This window comes from Callithrix jacchus, chromosome 7, assembly GCF_049354715.1.
Source record: "Callithrix jacchus isolate 240 chromosome 7, calJac240_pri, whole genome shotgun sequence".
NCBI lineage: Eukaryota > Metazoa > Chordata > Mammalia > Primates > Cebidae > Callithrix > Callithrix jacchus.
In genome coordinates, this window is record NC_133508.1 from 60,806,883 (window position 1) to 60,818,799 (window position 11,917).

Below are 11,917 nucleotides of genomic sequence, written 5' to 3' on the forward strand. Positions count from 1 at the left end.
GTAGAATTCGGATGATAACAAAATCCCCCGCCCACTATGGGGGTGTCGGGGTGAAAGACACGGCACTTGTAAGTGGGAGCTGGGGAGGGGGTGTGGAAAGGGGCTCAAATCCTGAGACTCATCAGGGCTAGTGTTTCCTCAGGGTCTTCTGTGTTCTAGGCACTGGAAAAGCCACTTTCCAAACCCCATCTCATTTAAATCCCACCTCAGCACTGAGAATTGTTATAATAACATCTATTTTATTTTATTTATTTTGAGACAGGTTTCACTCTGTCACTTGGGCTGAAGTACAGTAGCGTGATCTTGGCTCACTGCAACCTCTGCCTCCTGGGTTCAATTGATTCTCCTGCCTCAGCCTCCTAAGTAACTGGGATTACAGGTGTGTGTCACCACGCCCGGCTAATTTTTGTATTTTTTCTAGAGACAGGATTTCACCATGTTGGCTAGACTGGTTTCGAACTTCTGACCTCAGGTGATCCACCCACCTCAGCCTCCCAAAGTGCTGCGATTACAGGCGTGAGCCACCGGAGCTCGCCCTATTTTACAGACGAGAGTACTGAGGCTCAGGAACGGGGATGTGCATGGTGGCACATGCCTGTAATCCCAGCTACTCAGGAGGCTGAGGCAGGCGAATCACTTGAACCCGGGAGGCAGAGGTTACAGTGAGCCAAGATCACACCACTGCACTCCAGCACCAGTGACAGAGTGAGACCTGTCTCAAAATAACTAAAATAAAATAGATGTTATTGTAACAATTCTCAGTGCTGAGGTGAGACTGGGTTTTGAAAGAGACTTTCCTAATGCCTGGACCCTATAGGGTCACACCACGGAGTATGTAGGAGCATAGATGCAAATCCAAAGCCTAGACTCTGCCCTGGACGTCCTGCCTCTTGGGAAGTGGGTGAGGATGGCAGCAAGCAGTGCGTTGCAGGTCCCAGGCCCTGGGGGCTCCACAGCCCACCCCCTTACCCGCCGCCTCAGCATCTTCCAGTCCCGCCTCTGGCGCAGCAGCCGGTGGGTCCGCAGGAAGGCGACCTCGGTCCTCTCCCAGTCATTGCCGAAGCCCACCCGCTTCTGCCCTCGCTCCTCCAGCTCCACTGCAGAGGTCTGGCATCTCAGCTGGGTTTCCCTGCCATGACAGAGGCTGTTGGAGCTCAGGCAGGGATGGGGGCCTGGGGCATCCTGGCCAGTTCCATGCCCCATGCGGAGCAGTGCAGGGTGCTTTAAACCCTTGGAGGACATGCATGACTTTGCCTCTTCCCTTGCCTCCAAAACAGCCTGGAAGGGCCCTGCTTACAGTTGGTGCTTAATAAACAGCCTGGAAGGGCCCTGCTTACAGTTGGTGCTTAATAAACAGTCGACTGTTTTCACAGTTCTCGAGGCTCTTTCAGAAACCTTTGTTCATCTTGTTTTCATGATAGCCAAGTGGCCAGGCCTTAGTGTCCCTGTTTGACAGGTTTACAGGGCAGGGACTGAGGCTCAGTGACTTGCTTCAGGCCAGCAAGGACCATGACCCAAGCCTCCTAGCCCAGGGTCCCGCCCCAAGCTGGACGCTCCTCTCCACGGCATCAGGCTCAGAGGTCTCGTGGGAAACTGGGACCTGGTTTACTTGCTCCTTCTGTCCCATTTACCCTCCCCCACCACGTGAAACCTGGAAGCCTGTCACTGAGGTGGCCCCCACCCTCTCTCTCCCTTGGGGATGGCCACTCGCTATCTCCCTTCCAGAGGGTGGTGTGGGGGCTTTGCGGGCAGGTAGCCCTGGGCTTAAATTCCTGTCTAGACCCTTATTCTAGAAGTGGGATTTTTGGCAGGTTCTTTAAATCAGGGTGAAAGCCCAGCAGGGAGGACGGGGGCTGCACAGGAGGTCCCCCCCAGCCAGGGCTCCCTGGAAAGCTCTTCTGACTCACCAAGACAGCTCGGAGGAGGCCGTGAGAGCCAGGGCTGCTGCCAGGGCGCAGTCCGCCGCGCTGAACTCGGGCTCTTCCTCGCTGCTTCCGGGAGGAGGGGAGTGAATGGCTCCTGCCGGATTGGGCTGGGGGCTCCCTGAGATTAGGGCTGCATCTGCCCACCTCAGCCTCAGGGACCGGCAGGCAGGGCTGTGCCTCCTTCCTTAGACTGTGGTCTCAGAAAGCAAGGCTGCATCCCCCCAGACTAACAGGGTCTTCAGAGGACAGAATGTGCTTCCCTCCTCAGACAGGGTTTCCAGAGGACAGGGCTGGGCCTCTTCCATCACGCAGGGGTCTCCAAAGAGCCAATTGTGTCTCCCCCCTCAGACAGGGGGCTCAGAAAGCAAGAATGTCCCCCCTCCCTCAGACTGGAGCCTCCAGAGGGCTAGGCTGGGCCTCCCTCCTCAGCCTGGGCAGGGCAGCGGCTGGGCGGGACCCTGAGCCCTGCGGCTCCCACCTGCTTCGGAAGGTCCTCCTGCGCACTGAGGAGCCCATGTGCAGGCTGTGCTGCCGCTCCTCCTTCCGCTCCTCCTCCTGCCGGTGCTCCAGCCTGTGGACCTCCACTGTTTGAGGGGGGCGGGGGTCCCCCGTGCTTCCCAAGCTGTGCGGCAGAGTCATGCCTCCGAGAGCAGCAACCTGTCAAGGAAAGGTTCATGGTCATTTCACCAGGCTTCCGCCTGTGCCCTCCCATGCAGGCTTCCCAATATCTCTAGGAGGCTGGCAGGATGGGGGTGTCCTCTCTCTAGTGGGCAGACAGGGAAACTGAGGTCTGACAGGGAGAGGGACCTGCCTAAGGTGACAGAGGCAGGCTTCAGTCTTGAGGCTGGCTTCTCCACACCACGCGCTCCCCGACTGAGTGAGCAGAGCCGCACGTTAGGGAGTAGGCCCCGGGCTTCCAGCTGCTTCCTGCCGCAGCCCCGGCCTTGTCTCGCTGTAAAGACACCGCACTGAGAAAGCCTGTGTAAGTGGGAGCTGGCTCTCCCTTCCCTGGGCATCAGCTTCCTTGACAATGAGTGATTGAAACTGTGATGTCCACAGCTGTGTCTATGACCCAGGATGGGCAGGTGTCCCCATTCTTCCCGAATGGGCCATGCTCAGTCCTACCTCTGAGCCTTTGCCGGCGCTGGTTTCCTCTGTGACTCCCCCTTCCCTTCTGCCCACCCGCTTAGCTCTAGTCATGCTTCAAACCCCAACTAAGGGCGCAGGTGGGGCTGTCCCCCACATCCCCACACACTGCCCCTCCTCTCAGCTGGGTCCTTTCTTCTCACTGAGCCCCTGTTAAAGTGGAAAGGAGGTAATGGCTCAGGACTGGGGAGAGCACAAAAGCTCTGGGTCCAGCCCACAGGGTGTGATCCCAGCTCCTCATCCCAGCTTACAAGTGTGTGACCTTGGGAAAGACTCAATGATTTGGTTTCCTCATCTGTAAAATGGGTCTACCAACTTCCCAGGGTAGTCGTGAAGGTTAGATGAGTGCTTGGGGCTTAGTAAGTACAACACAGGTGTTCGACATCAGCACTATTTTTCTCAGAAGCCTTGCCGAAGGCTTCTTCTATAGGCCACCTGGAATTTTCCCTCTTCTAATTTCTTTTGTACTTATTTTCTAGCACTCCACAACTTAGCGTTGATTCAGACAATGCCTTCTCTATGGAATTATTTTGTATCTGTGCATCTTGACTCTTCAGCAAGATTGTAAGTGAATTAAAAGTAATAATAGTGAGAACTTACTATGTTGCAGGCCCATGTTAGTTTTCAAATGCATTGTCCCCAGTCTTTGCAATCACCCAAATAAGAACAGCACCATTATCATCCCGTTGTGCTGATGAACAGGGGCAGTACTTGCCTGAGGTCACCCAGCATGGTGGTGGAGCTGTGACTGGCAGCCAGTCCCTAGCCCAGCCCCTAGCCCTTCTGACCTCTATGTCCTATGTCCTCTCGAGGCCAGACCGTGGCCGAAGCTGGGGCCGCAGTGGGCCACAGGGCCTTTCTCCTCGGGGCTTGCGATATACCTATCTCCTTTGCATTCCCGAGGCTCAGCTCCAGGTCCCTGATGGCATCCACTGGGGCTGGATCACACTGCTCTCGGGGAGGCTCAGGAAGCGAATCCCTGGACGTGGAGAGGCAAGCGAGGGATGTGGGAGGTCCGTGCGCCCTCTGGCTATGGGTTTTTGCACTAAGTTCTTTCACAGATCTGGGCTTCAGTCACTGCTGGGTCTTTGAGGGCCCCTCTGATGCTAAAGGTGGAATCTCTAGATGGCTTTCATACCTCCTCAGGTGGGAATGCTGGTTGGTAGGCTTCTGACATGGAAGGGTTACTGCCCAGGCGTGGGGACGGAAACAGAAGAGGGACAACTGCCTGCCTTGGCCTGCTTCTGTCTGCTTCCGTCTGCTTCCATGGGGTTGGCTCTGTATGGCCCCTGCCCCTCCAGAGGGGCCTGCTGGAGGTGGCTGTGTGTATGTGTGTGTGTGTGTGTGTGTGTGTGTGTGTGTGTATGACTGTCTTCTGCCTGGATGTGAACACAGAACCCATGTGATCATTTCTCTAAGTCCGTGACATGGGAGGTGAGCCCACTGGCTTCATCGGAGAGCCCTTGGCCTGGAAGGGGCATGTGGTGGGGGTGTCGGGGGCTCAGGCTTCGGAGGGTCAGTCTTAATGGGCTTTTATACCTACTTCCTAGAAGTTTGCTACTTTTGGGTGTCTGCAGTTGTGGGCATCAGAAAAGAATGGGTGGCTGCAGAGTTAGCTGGGACCAAGGGCTGCCCCTAAAGCTCCCTGGGTTCCTGCTAATAATCTCATCTGAAATAATGGGATGGTCAAGCTCTTTGGCTTTGTATCACCCCTTCCTAATGGTAGAAGTTCTCCCTGCACCCGAAGTGGCCAGCCCTGCCCATTCTGCTCTTTCCTCCTCATGGCCCAGGAGGAGAGCTGCTGGGTACCACCCTAGGTGGAGCAAGGACCCACCCCCAACCCCTAGCTTTCCTGGGACACGGTGGCCCTGGCTCCAGTGGCTGAGGGTTAACATTCCCTGGCACCAGCCACTGGCTCCCTTCCCCTGGATGCTCTGTTCCCGATTAGCACAGCGGGCAGGGGCCTGGCGCTCGTCCCTGACCTCAGGGCCTCCCGCAACCAGACCCCGGGATTTAGCGGATGAGCCACCAATTCTTTTTAAAGCACTGACTGATGCGTGGGATTAAGCAGGGACAAATTTGCGGTCTCCCTGCCCTTTCCCGAAAGACCGGGTGCCTCTTCCCAGAACACTGTGAGTGCCTGAGTGGAGGGGAAACCGCTCCCCTTTCCCTCTCCTGGGGTGCAAAAATCTGGCCCAGAGGTCCCACTGTGTGGCCTTCCCGACTCCCCTCTGCTTTCCTCCCAAGCCTCCATCTGCCAAGGTGGCCTCTCCCCTACTTCAGGAGGGAAAGAGAAATGCAGAGCAGAAGACCCTCCGAGAACTGCTGGCAGGGGAGCTGCACTGGGTGGGTGGCTGGGAGCAGAGACACATCCTGCGGGCGGCAGGTGGCACAGGCTGGGACATGTTCTCAGCTAGTGGCTGCACCGGCTTCCGTGAGGCTGAATCCTGCCCTTGCCAGTCATGAGCTGAGACAACTTTCCCGTCTGGGCCTCGGTTTCCTGCCAGGTGCTGGATGAGATCCCTTTCGGCTCTAAGATTTGGGATCCGAGGGCCCGCTCTCTTTCCGTGCCTGTAGGGTTGGCCAAGCAGGGCTCAGCCAGCTCCGTCCGAAGTTCGTGGAACTTGCCAGCTCAGGCCGGCTCCCACCGATCACTGCTCCATCGCAGGAAGCACTCCAGTTCCCAGGGCAGCCTCCAATCTTTTTTTTTTTTTTGCAGCTTTCACATCACAGAGAACTTAGCTCTCTGAAGACCCAGGACCACATAGAACAGCGGGAGGAAGCAGGGGTTTCTGGAATCCTCTCCCATTTTTACTCGGAGGCTGCCTCATCACACATTTCCTGGGTCCCTTTCACAACACACAACACACAACCACATACACACAAACACACACATGCACCCATAGAAATCACTCCCCAGTGGCCCACTCTCAGGAGGCATCCCTCCCCAGCCCTGATTTCTGGGGATGACTCACAGAAGCAGCGTGCCCACTTCTCTGGGGAGAAGATTCCAGAGGTCGAGAGGGTCCTTGTTCTATTGTCGTTCTCGGCTCAGTGGGCACTGGGAGAAGAATGCGATCTCGGAGCCTGCACTCCTTAAATATAGCAGCGCCGAGACAGTATGATGACAATGGATGAGAACTATGGCTTGGGGGATGGGGGGCCAAGGGGAGGGGCCATTCTGTGTCTCCAGCCTGCTGGGCAGCAGCAACAGGTGGAGCTGTCCCCCATGTTCCTCCACACTGCTCCTCCTCTCAGCTGGGTCCTTTCTACCCAACCCGAGCTCCTGTTACAGTGGAAAGGAGGTAACAGCTCAGGTCTGGTCGTATGGAGGGCAGATCCCGTGTGGCGTTCCCAGCTGTCGGGAGTTCTGATCTGAATTCTGCCCCAGCTGACTGGGTGCCCTGGGGAAGGCGCTCAGCTTCCCTGAACTGCCTGCCTTCTGAAAAACGGAGACAGTGAGACTGGGCACCTGGACTTCACAAAGGCAGTGGAAGGAATATGACCTAAAAGTGGGTGTTTAGTGCTCAGGAGTTGTCACCAGCTAAAACAGCAACGTATGGCTTCTGGTCCCTCCACCACCCTAGTAGTTACTACATAGTCCCCACCCCGACCACAGTCGTGTGTGTGTGTGTGTGTGCACGCGCACGCAGCATGGGGAGGAACTGGGGAGCCACCTGCCGCTACACTGTCCAAACTGGTCAGGCTGCCAGAGTGGCCACCTTGGTTTAAAAATGAATCAGTGGTTCATTTTTAAATGAAATGTAATCAATGGTTATCGTCTTAGTTCATTTGGGCTGCTATAAAAAAATACATTAGACTGGGTCATTTATAAGTAATAGATGTTTATTTCTTACAGTTCTGAAAATTAAGAAGTTCAAGATCAAGGTGATAGCAGATTCAGTGTCTGGTGAGGACTTGCTCTCTGCTTACAGATGGCACCTCTTATGGAGTCCTCATATGGTGGAAGGGGCGAGGGCACTCCCTTCAACTTTTTTTTTTTTTTTGAGATGGAGTCTTGCTCTGTTGCCAGGCTGGAGTGCAGTGGCACAATCTTGGCTCACTGCAACCTCCGTCTCCTTGGTTTAAGCAATTCTCCTGTCTCAGCCTCCTGAGTATCTGGGATTATAGGCATGTGCCACCATGCCAGGCTAATTTTTTTGTATTTTTAGTAGAGACAGGGTTTCTCCATGTTGGTCAGGCTGGTCTTGAACTCCCGACCTCAGGTGATCTGCCAGCCTTGGCCTCCCAAAGTGCTGGGATTATAGGTGAGAGCCACCACACCCAGCCCCCTTCAACCTCTTTTGTAAGGGCTTTAATCCCGTTCATTTTTTTTTTTTTTGAGACAGGATCTTGCTCTGTTGCCCAGACTAGAGTGCAGTAGCACTACCATGGCTCACTGCAGCCTCAACCTCTTGGGCTTAAGTGATCCTTCTGCCTCAGCCTCCTGAGTAGTTGGGACTATAGGCATGCACCACCCCACCAGGCTAATTTTTGCATTTTTTGTAGAGACAGGTTCTCACTATGTGGCTCAGGCTGGTCTCAAACTCTTGGCCTCAAGGATCCTCCCACTTTGGCCTCCCAAGTTGCTGGGATAACTGGTGTGAATCACCATGCTAGGCCTCTTTATCCCATTGTCAAGGGCATAGCCTTCATGACCTTCCAAAAGCCCCACTCTTACTACTATTATATGAAGTTTCTACATATAAAATTTTAGGGACTCCAACATTCAGACTATAGCAATTGCCTGTCTTGCAGAATGGTTGGGAGACTCAGATGAGGTTAAATGTGTAAAATACCTGCTATTGTACCTGGATTATCTTTCTTCTTTCTCCCCTCTCCTTATCTCTTTTATTTCCTTCCCTGGACTTGTGACCCATAAGAACCAACCGGCTGGGTGACGCTGTACCTGCTTCAGTCTCTCTCCCTTCCCTCTGTTGCTCTTGCACCCCAGTTAATTCCAACTGCTGTTTCTCTCATACAGACTGGCCAAAATGTGCCTTCCTTATGCCCCCTTCCTCCGTAGAGTGGAATGGAAAATGGGCTCCATCAGCCAAGGGGCGGAGGAGAAGGCTGGTGTCTCAGAGTTGTCCTATCAGCTCCAGCACCAGCAGGGGAGGTGGGGGCTGCATTCATCTCCCTGGCTATGCCTGCCTCAGCTTATTGTTTCTGTCCCACAGTCCGGAACGCAGGTGGGGACAGCAACAGGAGACAAGCATTGGTGACATCAGGCCACAGCCTCCTTGTCCAGGTTGACACTCAAGATTTGGGAGGGACACAGAGGCTCTGGCTGTCTGGGAATCTGGAGGAGCTCCAATCTCACTGGCCCAATTCTCTGGGTGGAAACTCAGGCAGGGGTTCGGCTTGGGGGGGTGCATGGCAACATATTCAAGCTTATGTACATGGCATTTGAGGTCGGGCATGGAAAAACACTGAAGCCCTGTATGTATGTTATTTGTGCATGGGATTGAAACTCCTGGACCCTGAAAACAGGACAAGGAGTGGAGTGTGTGGTGTGATAAGGAATGCTGAAAACAGCTTCCTGAGAAGGCAGCTTGGATGTTGTGAAAGGTCACAGGTGCTTCAGCAACTCACCTCAGATGACCATCTAGTGGATGTCTGTGGTTAATGCAAGACTTTTCTTTCTTCTTTTTTTTTTTTTTTTTTCCTGAGACAAGTCTTGCCCTGTCACCCAGGCTGGAGTGCAATGGTGTGATCTTGGCACACTGCAACCTCCGCTTCCCACATTCAAGTGATTCTCCTGCTTCAGCCACCTGAGTAGCTGGGATTACAGGTGCGTGCCACCACACCTGGCTAATTTTTAGTATCTTTAGTAGAGATGGGTTTTCACCATGTTGGCCAGGCTGGTCTCGAGCTCCTGACCTCATGATCCATCCGCCTCTGCCTCCCAAAGTGCTGGGATCACAGGTGTGAGCCACCGTGCTTGGCCCAAGCCCTTTCAATAAATACTTGGTGGATGGATGCTGGGGTGGACTCTCTCAGAAGAGCTTCCCCCTAGCCCCAGTCAGCTGGAATTGTCTGAGTACTTTATTCTTGGCATTCACTGCAAGCTATAAGCTCTGTAGCAAGCCCTGTATGTTCCTGGAGTTGGGAGCTTGGGAGGTCAGAGGTTTGCAATCATCACAGCCATGCAGTGCCCCCACCCTCAACTCTATTGCAACAGCGGATGTAACAGGGGTCCCTCTAGATAGCTGATTTGAGGCTATGGAGAGAGAAAGTGATGGTGTAAGGGCACTGTTCCCTCAGCTTGCTTGAGAGGAATCACCAATGAAGTTTGTGAAAAATACAGATTCCACCCAGCACTTTGGGAGGCCAAGGCGGAGGATCACTTGAGCCCAGGAGGTCAGCCTGGGCGACATGGTGAAACCCTGTCTCTACTAACAATACAAAAGTTCTCCAGGCATGGTGGTGCATGCTTGTAGTCCCAGCTACTTGGGGGTGCTGAGGTGGGAGGATCACCTGAGCCAGGGGAAGTGGAGGCTTCAGTGAGCTGTGATCATGCCACTGCAATCTAGCCTGGGTAACTAAGTGAGACTCTGGCCAGGCTCACGCCTGTAATCCTAACACTTTGGGAGGCCGAGGTGGGTGGATCTGAGGTCAGGAGTTCAAGACGAAGTGAGACTGCATCAAAAACAACCAAAAAACCAGATTCCTAGAAACTATGAGTTTAGCAGGTCTGGAGTGGGGTTGGGGAAGCAGTATTTTTAGTAAGCTTCCCAGGGGATTTTCATGACCTAGGGCAAGTAATCTCTCTCAGCCACATTTTCCTCCTTTGTGAAATATCAGTAATACAACCTATCATGGAGAGAAGGTTACCAGCAGGATGAGCGATTAATACATAAACTGCCAAGCAACACGGTTGACTTCTTCCTTCTCTTTCTTATGACTTTGACTGCTGCTACTATGATATTACAAGTCGTTTATTCTCGGGCTTGACTCTGCCATCCCTTGTAGGCAAGTGACAGCTTGGAGAATGACCTCTCTCACTGGGCAGGGTAGGGCTGTGGAGATTCCTGGAAATGGCACCAAGGACTCTCTGGAATGACGAGGACCCCAGCCAGCTCTGGGGTACGTGGACACTCTGCCCTCTGACTGGTTTCAGCTCTATCTGCAGGCCTGGGCTGCCTGGGAGGCAGGGGACCTCTGGGGTCAATGCAGCCTGGTCCCTGCCCCCACTGAGGAGGGGTGAGTCACAGACTTGGAGCCATCCACCCCTCTCTTCAGACACTCAGACTCCACCCTCCCAGGATCATTTTTGAAATGCCACCCGGAGGAGGGCAGAGAGCTTTGTGGTCCTGTGAGTTGGAAGAGATATTTATGGCTCTTATAAAAAGCTTTTTTTTTATGAGGTGGAGTTTCGCTCTTGTTGCTCAGGCTGGAGTGCAATGGCTCAACCTAGACTCACTGCAACCTCTACCTCCTGGGTTCAAGTGATCCTCCTGCCTCAGCCTCCCGAGTAGCTGGGATTACAGGCACCTGCCACCACACCTTGCTCATTTTGTATTTTTAGTAGAGACGGAGTTTCATCACGTTAGCCAGGCTGGTCTCAAACTCCTGACCTCAGGTGATCCACCTGCCTCGGCCTCTCAAAGTGCTGGGATTAGAGGCGTGAGCCACGGTGCCTGGTCTTAATAAAATACTTCCATAGTTCCCGGGTCTCACTTACTTGGTGAGAATAATCTACCTGTTAGGTTGCTTTTTACTAATAAACAAGGTGAAGACAGTTAACCTTTGGCCAAGTATGACCCAAGCGACAGGAAGTGGACTTATTTGCAGTGGCTGACTTGGCTGCATGTTGGGGTGAACCGGCTGGGAGTGCTGTCCAGGGAGACCCATGCCTCTTCACGGAGGTGTTGGGTCTAAACCAGTAACTCCAAAGAGATGTTAAACATTAATTGCCAGCAGATAAGAACACCACCACCCTGTCACTGTGTCCCGGGAACAGGGAAGGGTGGGGAAGAGAAGGAGAGACGTAACTGGGAAGAGAAAGTGCACTGTCCGCTCTGGGAAGGGTCCCTCTGAGGCAAGTGGTGTTCCATCCTCTGTCTCAGAAATGTTCAGAAAAGGCTTTGGGGGCCAGGTGTGGTGGCTCACACCTGTAATCCCAGCTCCTTAGGAGGCTGAGGCAGGAGGATCACTTGAGCCCATGTATTCAAGACCAGCCTGGGCAACACAGCGAAACCCTGTCTCTACGAAAAATACCAAACATTTTCTGCACATGTAGTCCCAGCTACTTGGGAGGCTGAAGCAGGAGGATGACTTGAGGCTGGGAGGTGAAGGCTGCAGTGAGCTGTGTTCATGCCACTGCACTCCAGCCTAGGCCACAGAGTGAGACCCCCCCCCAAAAAAGGCTTTGGAGCAAGGTGCCCAGGGGCACTTGTCTCTTGGGGACCCCATTAGGAGGCCTCCCCTCCTTAGCCTCCACTAGTCTCATCCTCCAAGAGTCCAAACAGGTGTGGAAAGCTTCCTCTCTCAATGAGAACAAACAGCCCTAGGTTTGCACCCCAACTCTGTCATAGCCTCAATAGTGGGGCCTTGGGTGGGTCCCCTCTCCCTCAGGGCCTTGGCTTCCTCATGGTGCTAGGGGTTGTCTGAGATGCAATAATACAGAGGAAAGTCAGCACTCTGGGAGCAGAGAGCACAGGGCACTCTCCCTACCTAGGGAGGGGGACGGTGTGCCCAGTGCTGCCTCTGTGGGGGGTCAGGGAGGCTGGATGGACAGAGGCCATCTGAGATCACTGCTGCCACACACAGTGGCTTCTGCCTACAATCTCAGGGAGAAGGTTCCATTTGTCTCTGGACTCTGTCCCTAGAAGGTCCTGCAG

General features: G+C 53.9%; 1 protein-coding gene across 4 annotated transcripts in view; it reads right to left on the reverse strand.

The window, feature by feature from the left end:
* MYOM3 (myomesin 3) overlaps positions 1–6,145 on the reverse strand; it is a 62,013-nt gene extending 55,868 nt beyond the window's left edge. Inside the window, exons 1-6 of one of the 4 annotated variants that reach the window (XM_035308139.3) lie at positions 6,047–6,145; positions 3,953–4,050; positions 2,737–2,877; positions 2,404–2,582; positions 1,908–1,988; positions 970–1,129 (exon numbers count right to left, since the gene is read on the reverse strand). In XM_035308139.3, coding sequence (XP_035164030.3) covers positions 970–1,129; positions 1,908–1,988; positions 2,404–2,564 — 402 coding nt within the window. In that variant the 5' untranslated portion in view covers positions 2,565–2,582; positions 2,737–2,877; positions 3,953–4,050; positions 6,047–6,145. The remainder of the gene's footprint in view (positions 1–969; positions 1,130–1,907; positions 1,989–2,403; positions 2,583–2,736; positions 2,878–3,952; positions 4,051–6,046) is intronic. The other 3 variants (XM_035308141.3, XM_035308138.3, XM_035308140.3) reach the window with 3 other exon arrangements.
* Between the last annotated feature and the right edge of the window lie 5,772 nt (positions 6,146–11,917).